At 50.7% G+C, this 22,851-nt stretch overlaps 1 protein-coding gene across 3 annotated transcripts; it reads left to right on the forward strand.

The window, feature by feature from the left end:
* The first annotated feature begins 7,861 nt into the window (after positions 1–7,861).
* Positions 7,862–22,485, forward strand: St6galnac6 (ST6 N-acetylgalactosaminide alpha-2,6-sialyltransferase 6). 3 transcript variants are annotated; one of them, XM_038337228.1, is made up of 6 exons: positions 8,791–8,968; positions 10,170–10,260; positions 12,702–12,881; positions 17,250–17,656; positions 20,313–20,420; positions 21,030–22,485. In XM_038337228.1, the coding sequence occupies exons 1-6, from the start codon at positions 8,943–8,945 to the stop codon at positions 21,274–21,276; spliced, it is 1,059 nt and encodes a 352-aa protein (XP_038193156.1). In that variant the 5' UTR covers positions 8,791–8,942; the 3' UTR covers positions 21,277–22,485. The 3 variants fall into 3 exon arrangements, with proteins under 3 accessions (XP_038193158.1, XP_038193156.1, XP_038193157.1); XM_038337229.1 differs by having other exon boundaries at positions 8,792–8,968; positions 21,026–22,485; XM_038337230.1 differs by lacking the exons at positions 8,791–8,968; positions 10,170–10,260 and adding an exon at positions 7,862–8,009.
* The last annotated feature ends 366 nt before the right edge of the window (positions 22,486–22,851 follow it).

A 22,851-nucleotide genomic window follows, 5' to 3' on the forward strand; every position in this document is an offset into this window, starting at 1 on the left:
TCTCTCCAGCCCTGAAATTCTTTGTAGTGTTACGTTTTGGTTGTTAACAAGGAACCTCTCACTTAAGTATTGTACGGGCTCCCACAAATGACAGAGCCTGTCATGCTGAGGACTCTGGTGGCCTAGCCCTCTCTCCCTCTGCCCCATTTTCTCAGCACTGACTGGAGATTTGGCACCTGGCCGACAGGACTGCCCTTGTCCCCTGCATATCCTGTGCCAGGTGGTCTAGAAGCCTTCTCATGAGTAGGAGGGGGGAAGGGAGATGATCTCTGAGCTGAGCATGCAGGCTGGATGCCAAACCACTTCTGCAGGTGTGGCAGTGCTGAGGGGCTGTGGGTAGGAATAGGGTAGAGGTATGTAGTGGGTGAGATGGAGGGCCCTGGCAACTGGCCTGGCTCCAGTCTGGCTCCACAGCTCACTCTCTGATTTGTGGCTCTGGTTGATTAGAACTTTTTGAGGTCCCAGTTTCCCCACCTATAAAGGCGATCAAGTAATTCCTACCTCACAAGACTACATGAGCTCAGAGATGCTAGGCTGACCATGGGACTTAGAGCACACTTGGCACTTGGTGTGTGTGTAAGCCACCATTTAAACCCCTCGAGTGGTCCTTGTCCACCCTGGTATAGCTGGTATCAATGCAAAAAATACAGTTCTTAGCTGGACGGTGGTGGCACCTGCCTTTAGTCCCAGTACTCGGAAGGCAGAGGCAGGCGGATCTCTTAGTTCGAGGCTAGCTTGATCTACAGAGCTCCAGGCTAGCCTCCAAAGTTACACAGAGAAACCCTGTCTCGAAAAACCAAAGAAATTAAAAAAAATATTTCTTACCTTAATGGGATTAGTTAATTTTGGAGCCATTTTGAGTATCCGTGGCCCAGGACACAAATTTAGGTTACTCCAAATTCCATGTTCCAATGTGGAAGCCGTTTCATGAAGGGTCATAATTTCACAGTACAAAGAAAGACATAGATCAAGGCAAGTTTAAAATACATTGGTTGTGTGCACCAGAGAGGCAGCCACAGCAAGACGGGGAAGCCTGCTATTGGCCCGAGATGTTATCTGATGGTGTTCTTAGCTTTAGAGTTGTGGACGCTAGCAGTCTGCTAAGTTAAAGACTTTCAAAGGTTTTTATCTATTAGTTTCAGGATATTCTGACAAAGATAGGAAGGAATGGCTGTTTGAAGCTAAAGCTAGCTCAAGATAAAGCGATTTGGGGCCTGTGGACTGTCCCTGTAGGTACAGCTGCTTTCAGTTCTCACAGTGGGGATGGGTTTCTCAAGCCAGCCGGTCTTCCAGCCCTCACCCTGGATGTTCAGAACCAAAAGACATACTCCTCCCATCCGGATTCAGGCTGTATTCTTTCTTGAGAGCCGGTCGTGTTTTCTAACCACCAGGAAATGCTGGCCCAACCCTTGGGTCCAGCACACAGAAGTGTTTCTGTTCTGACCCTGCCTCTGGGTGAGGTGTTTACTATTAGTTTGGTCCAATAGTCCAATAGTCCCAGGAAACTGCTGCTTCCTCCTGGCACACAACGATGCCCTCTGACAGATCCAGTTGGAGCAGGGTCTGCTGAAGGCTCTCCCGTGCTGAAAATGAAGAGCCCCCTCCTCAGTCACTGTGGGCCTGGTACCTGCTGGAAGGTGAGTAGGGGATGGGGGCCCCGCGAAGCCTTGAGGTGTTGGGAGTCACTCAGGTTTACAGACTCTCTGAGCTCGGGCATCCCCGTGTCCTTGCTCTGGTTCCTTGCCTTTCAGGGAACTCATCAACTTCTTTCTAAAGTCCAGAAAGGAAGTGAGGTGGGTCCCACGGCCCCTGGTGTCTTAGAGTTTCTTCTCAGGGACCTCCGGCTGGGGTATGAATTTCTCTGTGGTGTCTATTCCATGGAAGAAAAGAACCCCATGCTTACCGGGAACAGCTGGGTACCTCTGTCCAGCTCCTGTCCATGGAGACCCAGGAACCCCAGCACCAGGCTCAGAGCTCTGCCTCTGTCTCCAGCCTCCTCCTTAAAGGTTGAAAGTTGGAGTCCCCAGTCCTGGCTTCCAGCTGAGCTGAGCACAGATCTGTCCGTGGAACTGAGACAGGAGGGTGAGGAAAAAGACTCCAGAAAAGTCCTAAGAGCACAAAGAAGTTTGCTGAAGGAAGGAATCAGGTGTAGCTTAGTGAATCAGGTGTGTTGCTAGGTGCACCCGAGTTCTAACCCCAGCAGTGGGGGGAGGGGAAAACCATTTGGCAAAGTGCAGGAAGTAGGGTACCTGGTTGTTACACATACACCTTCCCTGGGGAGAAAGGGCTGAAATGGAGTGAGCGTCTCCAGAGACTAGCCGGAGGTCACTCCCACGTTCCCAGGTCTTTTAGGGATTCAGTAAGGGGTGCTTGGAAAGGGCTTAATGCAGAGAAAAGCACCCCAAGAGGACCTTATGTCTTTCTTACTGCCCCCTGTTTCTTTTTTATCCTTTATTTTTTTTTATTAAAAATTTCCACCTCCTCCCCTCCTCCCATTTCCCTCCCCCCCTCCCCCCCCCCCCCCCGTTTCTTTCTTTCCTTTTTCTGAAACAGGGTTTCCCTGTGTAGCCCACACTATCCTGAAGCTAGCTCTGTAGACAAGATTAGCCTCAAATTTAGATCTGCCTGCCTCTGTCTCCCAAGGTGTGTACCAACTCTTACCCACAGTATTAGTACCACAAAAGGGGCTGTTGCTGTTCTTGGGGTCCAGGAAGAGAAGCCAGCCCTCCTGGAACATGTTCAGAGATCTGACCTGCTTTAATGGGGTTCCCACGCTTTGCTTTGGTCTGGGTCCAGGCCAGGGCCTGGGTAGGGAGAGAGCTGTGATGGGGACGGGTATTTCCATGTCTGGCACAGCCTCCACCTGACTGTCCTTCCTCATGGGAGCCATGTGCAGTCAAATTCATCAACTGTTCACCTGCCCTTCCTTTCTTTCTCCTCAAGCACACTCGTGCGGTTTCCTTTCTGCCCTGCAGGGTGGGTCAGGAGGCCTGCAGTGCTGGTGAACACTAGAGGTGGAGATTAGAGAGCAGGGTTCCTGTGTCCTGCGTCCCTCTGGTTCAGCTGCCTGCTTTCTCACCATGGCTGGAGGAAGGAGTTTATCCTGCGCGCACACACACACACACACACACACACTCACTCACACACACTCACACACACCACACACACACACACACTCACTCACACACACCACACACTCACACACACACTCACACACACACTTACACACACACACACACACACACTCACACACACTCACACACACCACACACTCACACACTCACACACACTCACACACACTCAATTTTAAAATTAATCTACTAATCTAATGTGTTTGGGTGTTTTGCCTGTGTCCACATCTGTGAACCATGTACACACCTGGGGCAACCAGAGGACAGAAGAGAGTACTGGGTCTCCTGGAACTGGAGTTACAGATGGTTGTGAACAACTGTGTGGGTGCTGGGAATCGAACCCAGGTCCTCTGGAAGAGCAGCCAGTGATCTTAACCACTGAGCCATCTCTCCATCACACTTGTTTAAGAAAGCAAAAGTTATTAACTTACCAAAGCAGACTTGGCAGCACATGCCTGTAATCCCAGTGCTTTGAAAGGAGGCAAGAGGATCAGAAACTAAAGCTCATCCTAGGCCACCTAGTGAATTTGAGCACCAATCACAATTTACTAAATGAATGCAATGCAAACGACTTAAAATGATGACCTCCCCCCCCCCAACCCTTAGGGCAGAGGTTCCCAACCTGTGGGTCAAGGGTCCAATGACCCTTTCTTAAGGGTTCCTAAGACCATGGGAGGAAAACACAAATATTTACATTATGACTCATAACCGTAGTAAAATTGTAGGCATGGAGTGGTAGTGAAAATAATTTTATGGTTGGGAGTCACCACAACATGAGGAATTGTACTAAAGGGCCGCAGTGTCAGGAAGGCTGAGAACCACTGAGCCAGGGAGTTAGCACTTCAGTTCCTTGTGGATTCTACCCCACACCTTTGTGTGCATTTACAAACATGGTAATTGTATCAAAGCAGGAGGTAACAAAAAAAAGTAGGGGAAAAGAAAGGGAAGGTGGGATGTGGCTCACTTGGTTAAGTGCTGTGTAGAGCAAGCCTGGGGACTTGAGCTTAGTCCTCACAACCCACATGAAAATCCCTGGATCCCTGAGGCTGTCTGGCCAGTCTCACACAGGGCAGAACAGTGCAGAGTTTCTCTCTGTGTCTCTCCTAACAAGAAGGCGTCTGCAGAGTGGTGGAGGTCAGCCCCTGGCTCCACACTGACACCAACACGTGCACTCACGAGCAGAGACACTCACACGCAAGCTGCACGTGCAATTCAATTTTAAACATCTTAAAGGCCTGGAACCGGAGAGACAGCTTATCAGTTGATAGCACTGGCTGCTCTTGCAGAGGGTTCCTTTCCCAGCCTTGTGATGACTCAGCCACCTCTAACTCAGGGTCCAGGGGATCCAGTGCCTTCTGACAGCTGAGGGCACCAGCCATGCATATGGTGCACAAATATACATGCAGGCAAAACACCCATACACTAAAGGAAATAAAATCATAAATGAAAACTACCTTTAAATTAAAAAAAAAAATCTGGGCCGGGCAGTAGTGGCGCACACCTTTAATCCCAGCACTAGGGAGGCAGAGATAGGTGGATTTCTGTGTGTTCGAGGCCAGCCTGGCTCCAAGGCTACACAGAGAAACCCTGTCTCAAAAAACAAAACAAAACAAAATCTGATATGGCTTAGCAGTTAAGAGCACTAACTGCTCTTTCAGAGAACCTAGGTTCACTTCTCACCCGGCAGCTCACAACTGTCTGTAACTTCAAATCCAAGGGATCCAATGTCCTCCTCTGGCCTCTGTGGGCACCAAGCACACAAGTGATACACAGACATACATGCAGGCAAAACACCCATAGGTATAAAATAAAAATTAAAAACTAAAAAAAACCCTTATTATAAATTTTAATTTACTGTATGTGTGCATGCCTGCTTGTCTGTATGTAAATTGAGTGTGTGCTGGCGCCCTCATAGGCCAGGAGAGGGCATCAGAACCCTTGGGATTTCCTGCCTTAGCTGCTCCAGCAGCTGAACCGACAGGCTGTGCCACCACACTCATTCTGAAATAAACTGGAGGTCTGAACCAGCACTGGCTCCTGAGTTATGTTGAAACCTGTCACCTCGGGCATGACTCTGAGAACACCTGGTCTCAGAGTCCTGGGTATTCACAGGCATGCTACCCTAAAGAACAAAAATATCTTGTTTTCTCTTTCTTCTTTTGCTACTTTTTTTTTTTTGCTACATTTTATTTATTTATGGGGGAGGGGAGGCACAGAATGCTACAGTGCACATGTGGCGGCCAGAGGACAACCTGCAGGAGTGGAGTCTCTCCTCCTTCCATGAGGGTTCCAGGGATCAATCTCAGGTCATCAGGCTTGGTGGCAATCGCTTTTACCTGCTGAGCCATCTCTCCAGCCCTGAACTTTCTTCTGAAATGGTGATATTCTGATTTTGTGATAGGCTGAGCTGTCTACGTCATATTAGTAAATTATAATGTATGTGGATGCCATGAGCCTCTTGAACTCAATATCCACGGTTACTGTAATGTGCGCGCCTCCTCAGGGTTCTTAAAACTTTAATCAGTGATACGGGCAAGGCTATCTCCTGCCCTTGGCAGTGCTGTGTAGGTTTCTTCTTTGTGTTCTTTGTGAAGAGACAGTGACCACGGCAACTCTTACATTTAGTTGGGTGCTTGATTCCATTTTCATCATGGCAGGGGGTATGTCTGCCCGCAGTAGCTGAGAGCTGGCGGGGGTCGGGGAATGGAGAGGGGTGGGAATGGGGAGGGAGGCAGGAGGGAAGGGGATGAAGGAAACTGATGTTCTGTTGCCCAGGCTGCCCTTGAATTTGATCTACTGTATCTACTGTATCCACTCCCCTAGCCATGTGGGTAGCTTTGCCCCCTTCCCACGTTTGTCCTTTTCACTCCTTAGGGCTCCAAGATTCCCCAGCACACCTGTAGCCTATTCACTGCCCTTGCTGGGTGATATGCCGCAGGGTAAATGTTTCATAATATTAAAAAAAAAATACCTTGCCAGGCAGTGGTGTTACACACCTTGGGAGGCAGAGGGAGATAGATCTGAGTTCAAGGCCAGCCTGCTCTACATGGTGAGTGAATTCCAAGACAGCCAGGGCTACACAGACAAGTCCTGGCTCAAAACACCAAACCAGACCAAACAAAACCTTCTGCTCTCCCATTGCCAGATAGCTGGACTATTTCCACATTTGTATTTAAACGGTGCTACTGTAAACATCACTGGGTACATCTGCAGGGACTTCTAGGTACCCACGGTGTGAAATGGAAATTTTTACTATGTTGCTTTCCAAGGTGATTCCACAACAAAGCTCTTCAAACTTGCTCTCTATACTTAGGTGTCCTGTAACGTCCCAGGGGCCCTCTCCCAACAAGCCACCCGCTTAGAGCACAATGGATGGGCAGGCCGTGTCTGTGTTTATTTAACCAGTCTCCTAACAAGCTCCTTAGGTGGCTTCTGCGGGTGCGTGTGTACATATGTGCATGTTCACGTGTGTGTGGAAGTCAAAGGTGAGACTCCAATGTTGTTCTCTCATGGACCTGGAAGGCCCAGATAGGGTAAACCAGACAGAGGGATCTCCCTGTCTTCACATCCCCAGAGTAATCCCAGAGCTGGGACTACAGACACATGACCGCAACAGGCGGTGGTGGTGCACACCTTTAATCCCAGCACTCGGAAGGAGAAGCAGGTAGATCCCTGTGAGTGTGAGGCCAGCCTGGTCTACAGAGCGAGTTCTAGGACAGCTAGTTCTAGACAGTGAGACTCTGTCTTAAAAAAACCAAACCCAAACAGCAACAAATACAAACACACAACATCATGTCTGGCTTACTTGACCATCTCATCAGCCCACAGTTGCTTTGTTTTGTTTTGTTTTGTTTTGTTGTTTGTTTTTGGAGCCTGTCCTGGAGCTAGCTCTTGTAGACCAGGCTGGCCTTGAACTCACAGAGATCTGCCTGCCTCTGCCTCCCGAGTGCTGGGATTAAAGGCATGCGCCACCACTGTTTAGTCTTTTTTTTAATTTAAGTTTTATTTTATGTGTATGGGTGCTTTGCTTGCATATGTGTCTGTGTACCACAAATATGTGTAGTGTCCATGGAGGCCAGAAGAGAGAGTCAGATTCCCTAGGACTGTGCTGGGAATAGACCCCAGATCCTCTAGAAGAGTAGCCAGCATTTTTTAAGTGCTGAGCCAACTCTCTAGTCCCGTGATGCTTCCTTTTAGATGCATAAAATAATACAATAAGCCTGGCGAAAAACTAATAATAATTAATAATAATAATAATAATAATAATAATACAATGAATAGGTGGGTAGGGTTGAGCCAAGGTCGCCCTGGCCAGCCTGGAACTCACTATGTCTACTAGGTTGGCCTCAAACTTCCAACAGCCTTCTGCTCTCCTTCTACCTTCTAAGTGCGGCTTAGAGGCCTGCACCACTAGGCTCAGCAGAAGCTACATTTTGAGACGATCTTTCCATTTTCCAGCCGTATTGAATTAAAGTAATGTATCAGGTTGCCCAGCGAGTTACTACTGAATCTCAAGGTGGAGGAGCCCAGGGAGTTATTGGCCAGATCTCCGAATCTCAGTCTCCCTATCTGAGGTCTTGGTTGGTGTCCACACGGAGGGTGAGAAATTGGATGGGATGGGAGGCTGTTGGAGAGCATCCTTCCTCTCTGGTACCTCCCTGGGGCGGGGCCACCCACAGCCGGAGGCTCCGCCCTCCCGGCTGCCTTTCCCCCCCCCCCCCCATCCCCGCTCCGTCGTGAGCGTCGGCGCTAGGACCCCGCGGGCCGGAGCTGCGGCGGGGCCTGGGCAGCCGGAGCAGCGGGGACCCCGGTTCTCGGCTCCCGGCGCCATGTGAGGGGGTTCGGGGGCCGCGGGGGGCCTGGCGCTCCCCGGCGGAGGTGAGCGGGCGCTGTGTGGGGGCGGGCAGCGAGACGGGGGCTTGTGCCTGCGCCGCGGGGATGGAGAGCCGCTGGGGAGGGGGTCCCCGGGGCTCCCCGAGACCCACTTTCCTTGCTAACCGCGCCCCGAGATCTAAAGGCTCGCGGGGTTCACTGGGCCTCCCGCTTTGGAGATGGGGAACCCTGCCGCGGCCCCGCTCCCCTCTCCTACGGAGCAGGGGTCAGGGTGCCCGATCCCGGGTTGCAATAGCCGAAGAGGGGGCGCGGGACTGAGCCTCCCACGCGGCACTTGGGGGTACCCTGCTCCCGGAATCCGGAGAAGCCAAGCCCCAGACCGAGCTCAGGGTGCGGCCCTCACCCGCAGCTCAGCGCTCAGCCTCCGCACGTCCAGCCTAGCGGCTGAGTACGGGCTCCGGGGTGCCACCTCCCAGCGGGGTCAGCCTCTCCCCATCAGGCCCGTCCGCTCCGTGCCGAGCTGGACGTCGGGCGCTCGCGGGGACAGGAGGGGGACCCCCGGGAGGCCTTTTCAGGCTCCGCCCTGTAAACAAACGCGTCTAAGCTTCTCTCTGCTTGCTCCGGCCGGCCTGCAAGGCACGTTGCCGCCCTGATCCCTCAGTCTCCTCATCTGTGAAATGGGGAGCAAAAGCACCTACCAGCCGCGTTGCTAGGAGGATTCTGTAGGCGGGCGATGGGGCATGTTCCGTAATATAGGGGTGGCCCCTGGCTTGGGATCAAGGGGAGGAGGATTGTTTCTGGGACAGGCTGGTGCAGGGGCGGGCATTGAACCCTAAAGCTAAGGACATCTGATAGAGCACTTTCAAGCCTCGGGCGCCCTTTGTCACATCTGCGTGAATCCTTCCAGTCACCCCAGGAGTTACCATTTCTTATCATTCCCATTTCGCAGATGAGGAAACTGAGGCTCAGAGAGGTCACATGGCTTGCTCGAGGCCCCCCAGCCAGTAAGTGTGGACCCGACATTCGCACTGGCACCTGACATGCTGTCCTGACTATGGCCTTCTCAGAGCAGGACCGTGACGGGGCTGACCAGGGGGACCGTGGTCCTGGCTGAGGGCACTGCTCAGGCAAAGGTGGGAAAGTGGGGCGTGGGCCTGGCACCTGGAGTGCTCCAGGTGGCTGGAGAAGGGGCATGCGCAGGACAGGGTAGTAAGACCGAGGTCTCTCTGGGAGCTGCGGTCAGACCCGGGAGCGCTTTGAATGCTGGAGATGGCAGGGCTCTTGGGGCGACTCGAAAGATTCTGGGTTCTGCACGCCCGCCTGTCTTTTGCTCTAACGGTTTCAGTCCAAGGACAAGCCGCGCCTCCCTTTCGATGAGCCTCGGTTTCCTGGAGTGCCCGGTGGGGACCGATGGCAGGCTGGGGTCTCCGTGATTGGAGGTGCAGGCACGGCCCAAGAGAACCCCAAGTCTGGGGAGAGCAGAGGGGGCCGTCACGGGGCGGGGCCGGGCCCGGCGATGGGAGGGGCCAGGCCTGGCCAATCAGGAGCGGGGTGAGTGTGTGGCGCTCTGGCCTGAGGATTCCAGCTATTCCTGGTGTGGGAGTAAACAGCTGCTAGGTCAGGGGGCGGAGATAGTGACGGGAACCGAGAGGCCCCCAGGGGAGCTCTCTGAAGCGGGGATCCCCTCCGAGGATCCAGGCCGTTTTCTTCCTTTTTACACCATCATTAGATTTGCCTGTTGGGCTGTAGCTGTCGGAGGTGGACTGGATCCGAATACTTATGGCCTGCTTATAGGTGGGGAAAGGGAAGTGTAGAAGGGTTAGGCCCAGCGGTGGGGGAGAGGCACACGGCTGGTCCGGGGCAGGCAGGCCTGTGCAAGGCTGCAATTGTAGCCATCCCTCAGCTGAGACACCACTGGACTTCTGAGAATCAGGGCTGTGCCCTTGACCCCCAAGATCACACTGGCCGATAACTGAATTCATTGAGTCATATCGTTCAGAGGTCTGTGAGGTGGCGCTTGGGGAGAATCGACGACCTAGGAAACCTGAACCAACTCAGCATGAAGTATGAGTGGGAACCAGGACAACATGGGTGCAGCCCTGAGCCTTTAAGTTTGGGGCATGTAGTAGAGCTGTTGGGTAAGACCTGTGATCCAGCCGCATCTAGGGAGGGCCTCTGGCCATAACCCTTTCTGGTGGCTTACAGGTGTGACCCCACCACCTTGCCCCCCGGGCCACCTGCAGGACGCTGGCCCCTACCCCTCAGCAGACGCCGGAGAGAGATGAGTAGCAACAAAGTAAGTCCCCTTCATTTCTTATCCCGGTCTGAGCTGCTCACAACCTTCAGTGGGAGGGGCTCTCCCCATCCGAGCCGCTGGCAGCCTTCAATGGAAGGCGCTCCAACCCACATCGGGAGGCCTGGGTTCAAACTCCACTTCAGCCACTGAGCCGTTGATCTGGGAAGGTCTTGCTTCTTTTTGAGCCCAGTGTCCTCTCTGGTGTCTTAAGCTTGACTCGTCTGTGGGAAATTACTGTGTGAAGGTGGATGCCGTGCAGAACACAGGATAGGGAATGAATGGATGGCCATGTTCAAAATCAGAGCACCTGAGTTCCCCATCATGTGTGTCCTGAACACCTGCTATGTGTTTGACACCCACCTCCCATACCTTTATCTGGGCTCCATGGCAGAATTTGAGATTTGAAAGTGGGGCATGTGGTTGTAGCATTCTACGTTTAGGAGAAAGATAACTCAGTCCTTTGACAGAGATGGTTTAATACAGAGAATTATCAATGGCAATGGGGCATGGAGCAACAGGGAATGGAACTCTTAATCCCAGCACTCAGGAAGCCAAGGCAGGTGAATCTCTGCGAGTTCCAGGCCAGCCTGGTCTAAGTAGAGAGACCTGTCTCAGAGAACAAACAAAAAAAATGTGGGGATCTCTGATTTGTCATAGTTAGACTTAGAAAAAAATTGTGTGTGTGTGTGTGTGTGTGTGTGTGAGACAGGGTCTTGTATATCCCAGGCTGGCCTCTCTATGTAGTCTAGGAATTCCTTCTTGATCCTCCTGCCTCCCTCTCCCCAGTGCTGGGACTTCAGGCTTATTTACGTAACACTGAGAATCAAAACCTGGGCTTGGGCACGCTAGTTGAGCTCTGTCATCTGACCTCCACTCCCAGCTGCCAGACGGGGGCTTTTGATGTTGCAAAAAAATGCTAAGCATTCAGTGGGACCTACACTCTGAAACCTGAGGTTTTGTTTGTTATGCTACCCCTGGTGATACTGGGTGGGGCTGAGGCCTTCATCTTCCAAAGAGCCCCTCCTGCTGAGAGGAACATTCCCTGCTGCTGCCGCCTAGCTGGGACGTGGCTGAGCTGACCGCCTGAATTAAATGCATCTTCTCCCTTGTGATATTTCCTAGTTACAGTAGGTTGATCAGGGCACAGCCTGATTGTTAGATCCAGGACCAGGTGTCAGCCCCAAGCGCAGGACCAGCTGGAGACAGGGCTGCAGTCTGCTCACCACTTGGCCCTGTGAAGGGACAGCTACTGGCTTCTGGGGGCTGCTGGTGGTTGAGTGCCCTGGAGAATCTGAACTTTAAATAGCTTGTGGTCCAGTATGAACCAGGTCTTTAGGGGGCCTGCCCATATTGCCTTTATTCTTAACAGCTCCCTCTACTGGGGCATCTTAAAACACTTTGGCAAGGAAAGATACTTAAAAAGAGCCCAGATCCATTTTCACCAAGCAGGCAAAATAGGTGAGCATAGAGTGAGAGGTGACCCGTTCCTTCATATTTATGATGGCTTGCTTCCGGGGTCTCCTGAGGAGACAGAAATCCAAGGGCGTGAGCACAAGTTCTTCATATAGGATGGCTTAGTAATTGGATATAACCTTCACACTATATGAGGCTTATCATCTCTAGATAACTTACAATGCCTAACTCGGTGTGTGCAGCAAAACTGCTGGTGTAGGGCACTGCTTGTCATCCCTGCCCTGAGGAGCTGGAGGCTGGAGGATCAGTAGAGCAAAGCCAGCCTTGGTTATAATATAGTGAATCGGAGATGGCACTGGCTATGTGAGACGACTTCTGAACAAAAAAAATTCACAAAGTAGGGACTAATAACAAGATAGGAAGGTCCACTCATTCTAGGCCTGACTACACTGTTGGTTGTGGTTTGTTGAATCTGCGTTCCTGAAGGTGTGTGCGGCCAGCCGTACACTGACAGCTTATGAAGAGTTACTGTCATTGGAAGGTCTGGATCCTTTGGGTGTTCCTCTCTCCACCTGTGTCACCCACATCTAGTTCAGGCACATTTTTCCTGCACTCTGTAGCCCAGGCTAGCATCAAACCTGCAGCAACCCTCAGGCCTCAGCCTCCAAATCTCTGGGAAGTGTGCAGCACCATGCTGGGTGCTCTTCCTGGGCTCCTTCTGCACGCCTCACCCAGGGGCCTGGGAGCAAGGCTGACGCATCCTTGGTACTCAGAGCTACAGGTCTAGGTTGAAGGGATAGCAGTCTGCAGGCGACACAACTGGACTGGATAGTTCAGAGGTAGAGGAACTGTCTCGGCTGCATGAGTCCCTAGGTTCCATCCCTAGGACCCGGGAGAGGTGGAATGCCAGAAGGAAGTAGTACCCGAACTCACCTGGTCTGGTGTGACGGGCATGGTGGGCTGCAGGCAGGTGGCATATCGAGCCTGTTGTGTGTGTCTGAACCCTCAATGGCCTCTTCCTTCTCCAGGAGCAACGGTCAGCAGTGTTTGTGGTCCTCTTTGCCCTCATCACCATCCTCATCCTCTACAGCTCCAACAGTGCCAACGAGGTCTTCCATTACGGCTCCCTGAGGGGCCGCATGCGTCCGCCCGTCAACCTCAAGAAGTGGAGTTTCTCCAACGCCTACTTTCCTATCCTGGGAAACAAGGTAGAGCAGATTCTGTGGGGAGTTCTGTGGGCTGCTGATATGGCTTACCTCCCAGCTCTTCTCTCCCATATCCCTCTGCCTCCTAGAGAAGAGGATGTGAAGGGGCATAGTCGATCAGCAGTTAGAATTAACCAGACCAACTTAAATAAGATAGATTCAGCTTTAATAAAATGGGAAGGGGGGCCAGGCTATGGTGGCGCACGCCTTTAATCCCAGCACTCAGGAGGCAGAGGCAGGCGGATCTCTGTGAGTTCGAAACCAGCCTGGTCTACAAGAGCTAGTTCCAGGACAGGCTCCAAAGCCACAGAGAAACCCTGTCTTAAGAAAAAAACAAACAAACAAACAAACAAAAAAAAAAACCAAAAAACAAAAAAAAAAAACGGGAAGGGAAAAAATTTACACAGCCAGGGTTCCAGCAAAGCGCACATTGATGTTTTTATTGGCTATGTGTGGCCCCAGGGGGACACACCTTAAGCAGCATGCGATTGGCTGAAGTCCCCCATCAAGGATGGATGAGGGTCATGAGTCAAGATCATGGCCCTTTGCTTGGGGTGGGATCTTGGACAAGTGTTTGGCAATGAACCTCAGTTCTCACCAGGGTCCTGACTTTAGTGTTAAAAAGTCTCTTGTTGGGCGGCGGTGGTGCACGCTTTTAATCAGGAGGTAGAGGCAGGTGGATCTCGGCAAGTTTGAGGGTAGTCTTGCCTACAAAGTGAGTTCCAGGATAGCTGGGACTGTTACACAGAGAAACCCTATCTTGAAAAAAAAAGTTTATTGTCTTGGTCCAATGTGATGGCTCATAGAGAAAGCGCTTGCTGCCAAGCCTGATGACGTGTGTTAGATCCATCTCTGGAATCCACATGGTGGAAGGAAAGAACCAATACCTGCAAGTTGCCTTCTGACCTCCACACATGTGGGAGTGTGTTGTGGATGCCATCCCCCCCCACACACACTCATGCACACACACACATTATTTTAAAAATTAAAACAAAACAAAACTGTATCTTCTGTTGTCTCCGGAGTCAGACTCCAATAAGACATACCCCGATAAGCTTGGGAGGAGACCCCTGAGGCTCTGGAGAACACAAAGCAGAAACAATTAATGGCTGTCCTTTCTAGAGTGCCAGCTGCCCAGTGCTATTATCTCCCTAGAAGTGATCAAGGCTCAGAGATGTGAATCACCTGGCTAACACCATGCCACACGGGAGGGAGAGATTTGTCCAGCCCCTACTAAATTGCAGCTAGATCCAAAGGTCAAGTGACTGGGGTCTAGTGGTGCGTTTCCGGCACTCTTACCTCTATGGACCTTGTTTGTTATGTCTTCCCTGAGTACCTCTCTTTGCCTTGGGGTGTCTGTGGAATTCATGAATTAAGACTCTCTTCCCTTGCTGATTTTCTTCAGAGCCTTTGTGTACCCAGAGCAGGTCCCTGGGCTTTGGATGAACCCTCCCTGTTACAGCCCGTGGGCCCCAACATAGATAACTGTTTTCCCTAACTGGACTGGTTCGGAGTCTCAAGGAATAATCAGACACAGCTTACACGGTCACCGCGGAAGGGCATCTCAGGGTTCTCCTCTCCTGAAGATCTACCCGTGTTTATTATTCAAACAGCTTTTATACCAACATATAAACTGAGCAGAAAAATACACCAGACCTGTCTCCTAGGTAACCAGGTGAATGGTGTTTTGTCACGTCTGCATCTACCTGTCTGCTGTGTATGCTAGCTGTCACGTAGGCTTGAATCAGCATCTCTATAAGGCATCCTCCAAATTACTAAGAAAGGAGCAACAACATCCTGACCCTTTGTTAGGCAGTGACAGCCTGTCTGCAGGGCTAGTAACCACCTCAGATGGGGCCTATGGCTTTAGAGCCTGCCTGCCACATACAAAAATATGGGCCTACAATCCACTTTCTCTTATTGAATTTTTAACAACCCCTGTGCTTCTGCAACAGGACAGATGGATCGTGCCTGGCTTGGACAAAGTCTTCTTCCTATTACCCAAATTTTCCCATCTTTGGAAAGTGGCTTTGCAAGATTTCCTGTCTTAGGCATCTGGGGAGGAGAAGCTTTAAACCCGTCATTGACTGCCGACCTCTGTAAAGAGAAGAGATTAGTGGAGAGAAATATACTTTTCAGGCCCTGTGATCAGCCATATCTTTTGTCAGGATATATCAGAATGCTTTATGAATAATTATGCTCCCAAAGGCTATAGTCTCCTATGTTAAAGGAGAGTAGAATCGCCTGAGTTGAGAATGTTTCTTTCGCTGGTACAGAACATCATTTAGAGCTAACATTCTCAGCATACGTATCAACTCTCAACATTCACTGTCACAACCTCTCTTTCGGCAATTTCCAATCGCAACAATTCACGATCATGATTTTTCCACATTATCGGTCAATACCAATCTTCCAATTTTTCATATCATAATTTTATATTTAGTTGGTCATTAACAACTCTTTCATATTTTCTTTACCATAATTTCATATTCTTTTTGGTCATTACCGATGTATTTAGCACCACTGGTCATTTCCAGGTTTTTCCCATCACCTTATATGCAGCTGTAAATATCAGGTCATTACCGTTAAGAGTATAATACCATTTGCTGTCATTAAATCCCATTTTCAGTCACTGTGCAGCTGTTAAACCCTTAGTCTGTGCAGCTGTTAAACCCTTAGTCTGAGCCGGGCGGTGGTGGCGCACGCCTTTAATCCCAGCACTCGGGAGGCAGAGGCAGGCGGATCTCTGTGAGTTCGAGGCCAGCCTGGTCTACAAGAGCTAGTTCCAGGCCAGGCTCTAAAAAAGCTGCAGAGAAACCCTGTCTCGAAAAACCAAAAAAAAAAAAAAAAAACCCTTAGTCCTTAGTCTGCCCCCTTGTTAAGTGAAGAGGGGTTTTAATCATTCTTTATTTTGAGTCTTTCTTTCCCTGAGGGGAAAGCTTAGGTCGTAGTTCTTAGGTTTAATATTTTATTCAAAATGAGTTCTGTGTCCCATAAACCAAGAACACTCAAATGTTCAGTTTGTATCTTAGTTCTGAAGCAACAGGTTTCAATCCACAGCCAGTTGCAGACACCGCAGTCAGCTCATCTCAGTGGGATCTCTTTGTCCAAAGTCTCCCTGCTGTCACACCATATAGAAATATGGGCCTACACTCCCTAGAAGGGGCCCATAGTTGGGGTTAAGAGGAATGGGAGAAGTCGGGCAGTGGTGACGCACACCTTTAATCCCAGCACCCGGGAGGCAGAGGCAGGCGGATCTCTGAGTTTGAGGCTGGCCTGGTCTACAAGAGCTAGTTCCAGAACAGGCTCTAGAAACTACAGGGAAACCCTGTCTCGAAAAACAAAACAAAACAAAAAAAAGAGGAATGGGAGAGTGGATGGGGAGAGAAAGGGACAGCTCGAGTGTGGGTGGCTTGAAGGGAAAGGAGCCTGAGCCTGGCTTGTCACGTCTCCTGGCCTGATGGTGGGAAAACTAGTTAGGGGAGTGTAACTGGGTTGGAGCTTGTTGAAGGCTATGGAAAATGGCCTGGTGCATTTGAGGAGGCATCCTTCTAGGGAGCCTGGCCACACACAGCTGAGCTCCAGCCAGCCTCTGTCTTCTGTTTCTCAATGTGCTGCTGTATTTCTGTCTCAAGTTTTTGTACTTGCTCTTCCTCTGGCCTGGAACTTCTTTCCCTAAGTGGCAACTTACTCTTCAGGTGTGATTCTGAAGACTTGGGTTTTTTGTTTGTTTGTTTGTTTGCTTGCTTGCTTGCTTTTTGTTTTGTTTTTAGAAACAGGGTTTCTCTGTGTAGCCCTGGCTGTCCTGAAACTCACTCTGTAGACCAGGCTGGCCTGGAACTCAGAAATCTGCCTGCCTCTGCCTCCCGAGTGCTGGGATTAAAGGTGTGCGCCACCATGGCCTGGCTCCAAAGACTGTTCTAAAGAAGCCTCCATCTCTCTGTTTCTGATCACCTCCTTCCACATTTTTTCCTACTGTGTATTATGCTGTCTGTCTCCCGAACTCTGTCTTCCTTTTGTTGTTGTTTTGTGTAAGCCTATATTAATTATATAATGGGTTTCTTATGACAGTTTCATGCATGTATATGATGCATTTTGGCCATCTTCCTTCTCTTCTCCCGACTCTAAGCACTGCCCCAGCATCTCTGAACTGCCTGTAGAGACTCTGGAGGATGCTCGAGATGGCAAACATATTGAGGGAGACGACCTGTCTTTTGTTTCTCTGTCCCCAGCTGACTTGGAACATCCACAGAACTAGGCTGAATGTGCTCTGAACGGTCACGAGGGTCCCCAGCTCCCGCAGGCCTGGCTGTTAGAGTGCAGAACCCTGTACAGAGCACCATTGACAACGTCCCTCTCCTTGCCCCACAGACGCTGCCCTCCCGGTGCAACCAGTGCGTGATCATAACCAGCTCCAGCCACCTGCTGGGCACCAAACTGGGCCCTGAGATTGAGCGGGCTGAGTGTACCATCCGCATGAATGATGCTCCCACCTCTGGCTACTCAGCCGACGTCGGCAACAAAACCACTTTCCGCATAGTGGCCCATTCCAGTGTGTTCCGCGTGCTGAGGAGGCCCCAGGAATTCGTCAACCGGACCCCTGAGACGGTGTTCATCTTCTGGGGCCCCCCAAACAAGATGCAAAAGCCACAGGGCAGCCTCCTGCGAGTTATCCAGCGGGCGGGCCTTGCGTTCCCTAACATGGAGGCCTATGCCGTCTCTCCCGCCCGCATGCAGCAATTTGACGACCTCTTCCGGGGTGAGACGGGCAAGGACAGGTACCAGCCTCCCACCTGCCCGCTGCAGTCATCTCTGGCCTGATACTCCCAGCATGCACTATGTTGAGGGTGTGGCCACTTTGTGCCGTCCTCAGGGTTCCCCAGCTCTCCTCAGCTGTTAACCTGGGTCATCTTCACAGCATTCACCTTGGCCTCCCTCACTTGTCTGCCGCCACCTCCCACCCCTCACCCCTGCTTCTTCCCAGCATGCTCTGCGCTGTTGCAGAGGTGTTTCTAGCATCTTTCTAGGTGGTACTCTGCATAGTATGGCTCTTAGAGTGTAGATTGTTCCCAGCATGCCTTGCTATAAGCACACAGGTGCTCCCAGCATGCTCTGTTCTAAGGAACTATCTTTCCCAACATGCTCCTCTCCAATTAATCTCTCTAGAAACCTAGTCAGTCTCCTCCTATATAAATACAATATGGGACATGTGTGATCTAAAATATTATAGTAGCTGTGTCAAAAAAAAAGCTAATGATAATCGCAGTGGGTGCAGCTAACTTCAGTGTTATTTAAAGTAATATGCTTAACATACAGCTTCTGTATACATAGATTCTTAGATTTACACCTAGTTATTTTTTAAAGATTCATGTCTGAGCCTTTGGCCTGTGTGTATCTGTGCACTACTTGCGTACCTAGGACCTGAGCAGGTCCTAAAAGGGTGTTCTGTCTCCTGGAACTGAAGTTACAGGCTGCTGTGAGATACCTTGTGGGTTCTGGGAATTGATCCCAGGTCCTCTGCAAGAGCAGTCAGTGCTCTTAACCACTGACCTATCTTTCCAGTCCCCTTTATACCTAATTATTTTTAAAGATTTGTAGCTATTAAAGGGGGAACTCCTGCACATGAAGGGCTCCCTCCCAGACCCCTGATTAGGCACAAACCACACCCAAACACCTGTTTTCACAGAGAGATTCTTTATTAAGTAGGGGAAGAAAAAGTGGCGGCTTTCTGATTTGGGCAGGACCTTGCATGGGTGGTTCTTACGAGGAGAAGAAGGGGAGGTCTGTGTTAGAATGCGCTGGGGTCCTGCCTCTGGATAGAGAGGAGACAGATGGGTCACATGGGCAAATGTCAGGTTATAAAGGGGAACCCTGTGATAGGTAGGGTGAGGTGTTTAGTCTTATTGGGCATGTTAATTAGGTGAGCCAAGGGGGATTCTGATTGCTGGACCTTGGTGGTCACCCTCAGGAGGAAGAAGTGGCCTTATCAGGGACTAGACCTTTGATTTTTGAGACAGGGTTTCTCTGTGTAGCCCTGGCTATCCTGGAACTCACTTCGTAGACCAGGCTGGCCTTGAACTCACAGAGATCCACCTGCCTCTGCCTCCCGAGTGCTGGGGTTAAAGGCATGTGCCACCACTGCCCAGCTTTTTTTTTTTTTTAAGATTTCCCCCTGCCCTCTCTCTCCCCCCCAATAGATATCATTTGGTAGAGTTTGCTGGTAAAACTGTCTGGGCCTGTAGAGCCTCTTTGTAGAAGATGTTTGGTTTTTTTAGTTTTTAGTTCTAGGGGTGGAACTCAGGGCCCAAATCTTGCTGAACACACATTCTCTTACTAAAGCTGCATCCCCAGCCCCGGAGTTACTGGATTAATTTTCTTTAATATTATATTATAGAATGTTTGGGCAACCTCTTTCATCTTGGGGAGTTGGCCCATTTCATGTGAGACTTGTAGCTGTAGGTGTTTGTGGATTCTGCCTAACATCCCTAAAGAAGAGGGGCCATTTCTTTTATTCCTGTCTTTGGCAGCTTGGGCCGTGTGCCATCTTTGGTTTTTGTTTTGTGTTTTTGTTACACTTGTTACTGCTGTGCTTTTCTTTGAAATGCTTCAAAGAACCGCTTTCCACCGAATACATGAAAAACATTTTCGACTTAAGTTGTAATTAGGGCTGGAGAGATGATTCAGTGGTTACAAGCACCTGCATTCTTCCAGAGGACCAGAGTTTGGTCCCCAGCCCCTGCATCAGGACCCATTGCTCACAGCCCCCTAGAGCCCTAGTTCCAGGTGATCTGCTGCCCTCTGCTGGTTCCCAAGAGCCCTGCATTCATATGGTGTATGCACACAGGGTGGATCTTTGTGAGTTTGAGGCCAGCCAGGGCTACACAGAGAGAACCCTGACTCAAAAAAAAAAAAAAAAAACCAAAAAACAAAACAGTGTGTGTGTGTGTGTGTGTGTGTGTGTGTGTGTGATGTAATCAACTTCAAAACACTATGAATGACATAGTCTATATTCTGCTTTTCATGCTACCTTTGGACACATATCAACTGCTTACTAAACCACATGTAGCTGGTGGCTGCTGTAGCCCCAGGGTACGAGCCCATACCTTTATGCCTTGCTTTGTGGTCACCTCAGCATCATTTTTTCTGCTAGTGTTCCCATTTTGGTCCCAGCGGAGACACAGCTGCCTGCTAGCATGCTTTATGGTCATGGTTACTCCCAGCCTGCCCTGTTTAATTAGCCTCTTGAGTTCATGGTGTTTCCATTGTGCCCTTCCCCTTCGGGAGCCTTAGTACTCCCACAGTGGATGATACACAGTGTCTGGATAGACAGTAGGCAGGGCATCTGGGAACCTCCATGGGGCTTGACTGTTTCTCCTTGCTTGCTCCCCATCCCTGCCTGCACATCCCTTCATTGAGACTCTTCTCTGCCCCCAGGGAAAAATCCCATTCCTGGTTGAGCACGGGCTTTTTTACCATGGTGATTGCGGTGGAGTTGTGTGACCATGTGCACGTGTACGGCATGGTCCCTCCCGACTACTGCAGGTGAGCTCCCCTGGTCAATACCCCTGAGAACCACACCCAGTTGCTGAGGCTACGTCTTGAGGGCCCCTGTTGGTTAAATTCTTGCTGTTCTATAGAGATGGCTCCTTGGAGCTGCCCCAGGGGCTTCCACGAAGTTTTGGGTTTGTTGTACTGACCATATGAAAATTCCAGAGTGCTAGCCACGTCTTAATGAGTGCCAACCATGCACCGAGCATCATTTCTTCACACACTGCCAGGACACTGCCCTCCCCATTTTACAAGTGCAAATCGAGAAAGGTGTTTAGTGAGGGGACCTAAGGTCTCAGAAACTGTAAGGAATACCAGGCCTCTGAGTCCACAGTTCTTTACCATTGCTTCACCCCCAGCCCCCACTGCTGCTCTGCTGGGGAAAGAAAAATGTTCCGTTTTGTTTAAAAGAAGCTTGATGGTGCCACAAATTTAATCCACACCATACACTGTATAGATGGAGAAACTGAAGCTTGGGGAAGGACAGAGATTGACATCACTGGGACTCTAGGATGGGTGAGGGGTGGAAGCAGAACAAAGCCCTTACAGGTGCCTGCCTTGTCCCCGATGCCCCTGACATCCCTGTCTGCTGTGCCCAGCCAGCGGCCCCGCCTGCAGCGCATGCCATACCACTACTATGAGCCCAAGGGGCCTGATGAGTGTGTCACCTACATCCAGAACGAGCACAGCCGTAAGGGCAACCACCACCGCTTCATCACCGAGAAGAGGGTCTTCTCATCCTGGGCCCAGCTCTATGGCATCACCTTCTCTCACCCCTCCTGGACCTAGCCATCCCATCAGCGCAGTCTTGGAGAGATGCAGGCAAAGTGGCTCTGGTCCAGCCATTTGACCATGGCCACCTTCCAGCCAGTCTGGGCTGACTGGAGTATTTCCCAGCCAATCAAATCAGGGCCTTGATGAGGGTTTTTCCTCCAGCCAATCAGGGCTGGGGTTATCTCTTGGTCAATCAGGGATTTGGTATTCTGTATGGTTTAATCAGGTGTCAGGGGGTCTTTCTTGTCTAGTCAGGGTCTGAGCATAGTCAATCAGGGTATAGGGGTCTTGCTGAGTTAGTCTGAGGCTTAGGTCATGTCCTTGCCCATAGGCCTTGCATCAGAGCCCCAGGAATCGGCCCCATATCTTCCCCTCCTTAGCTGGGACAAAGAGGTCCTGTCCCAAGGATCTGGGGTCTTTGTGTTGCCCCACAGTTCTGGAATCAAAGATACTATATGGGGTAGGAGCTGTCAGGAGGCCAGGCACTTTCTAGAACTTTGTGGAGTTCTAGAAATGGTAGGGAGGGCTGGGAGATAGGAGGCAGGTGTCCAGGTCCTAGCTTCTTTCTGAGTGACCTTGGACAAGCCCTCCTCTCTTTCTGGCATGCTATGATGACATCACATTCCTGTGTGCAGACAGAGACCCTTACTCTACATTATACTCACGTGAAATTCCCCTAGCTATCATCGTCACTGGGGGGACTCAGTCCCTGGGGATGGGAGCCTGGGGTGCCCTTCCCCACCTCCTAGAGACTTCAGGGTATTTTTGTGTAAATGCCCTTACGGTTGAGGAACTCTGAGGAAGTGGGGCAAACATGCACCTGTTTTCTTAGCCCCTCTCAGTCCAGCTGCCATTAGCCTGGCTCGAAAGGCCAGGCGTCTCTTCCTGCCCTGTAGCAGGTGAGTGTTCCCTCTGCCCAAGGAGCCTTTGGGATGGAGACCGGGTCTCCCAGCCACACCAGGGCAGCCTTTGTTTAGAGATGCTGAGGGCTTTGGGGAGAAGTGCCCCCCAAGTTTGGAATGGGAATAGAAACAGGAGCCGGATTACCTGGATTCTGTCTCCTGCTCAAGCACTTTACTAAAGTTGGCCTGGGTGGGGTGTGTTTAAGGCCCACTCTTACACAGCCTGCAAGGGAAGGCCTTCCCAGCGGAGGCTGTGGAGTGTCTGTGAGGGTGGGGGCTGGCCAGTTCTGAGTCCTTGCACACTGAGGTAATGGGGGTCGGTGACAGCCCCAGAGATCTGGTTTTGTAACGATTTATACAGAAATAAACACACCTAAGCCCCAGCTCGGTGTTCTGTGTCTTGAGTCTGCATTTTTGCTTGTGTCCTCTCTCCCAGCTGGGAATATGCTAAGGACCAACCTGTAGCCTTTGGGTTAGCTGCTCTCATGAGCAGTGTCAAGCCTCTCGATTCCAGCTGCCTGGGGAGTCTTGGGTCCAGACACGATAGATCTGATGTTGGGCAAGGCATTTTGTGTTTGGAGGTGTCAGGGGTTAAACACTGCTGGCAAGGAGCTTGGGTTCAGGAGAGGGAGAAGCACCGTGAGCTCTTGGAAGAATTCTGACCCCTCAGAGAACAGCTGAAGAGGAGGGAGAAGGCCTGGAGGCAGGAAAACGGCCTTCTAGGTAGAAGGAGCTTGGCAGATTGTAAA

Source organism: Arvicola amphibius, chromosome 7 (assembly GCF_903992535.2).
Source record: "Arvicola amphibius chromosome 7, mArvAmp1.2, whole genome shotgun sequence".
Taxonomy (NCBI): domain Eukaryota; kingdom Metazoa; phylum Chordata; class Mammalia; order Rodentia; family Cricetidae; genus Arvicola; species Arvicola amphibius.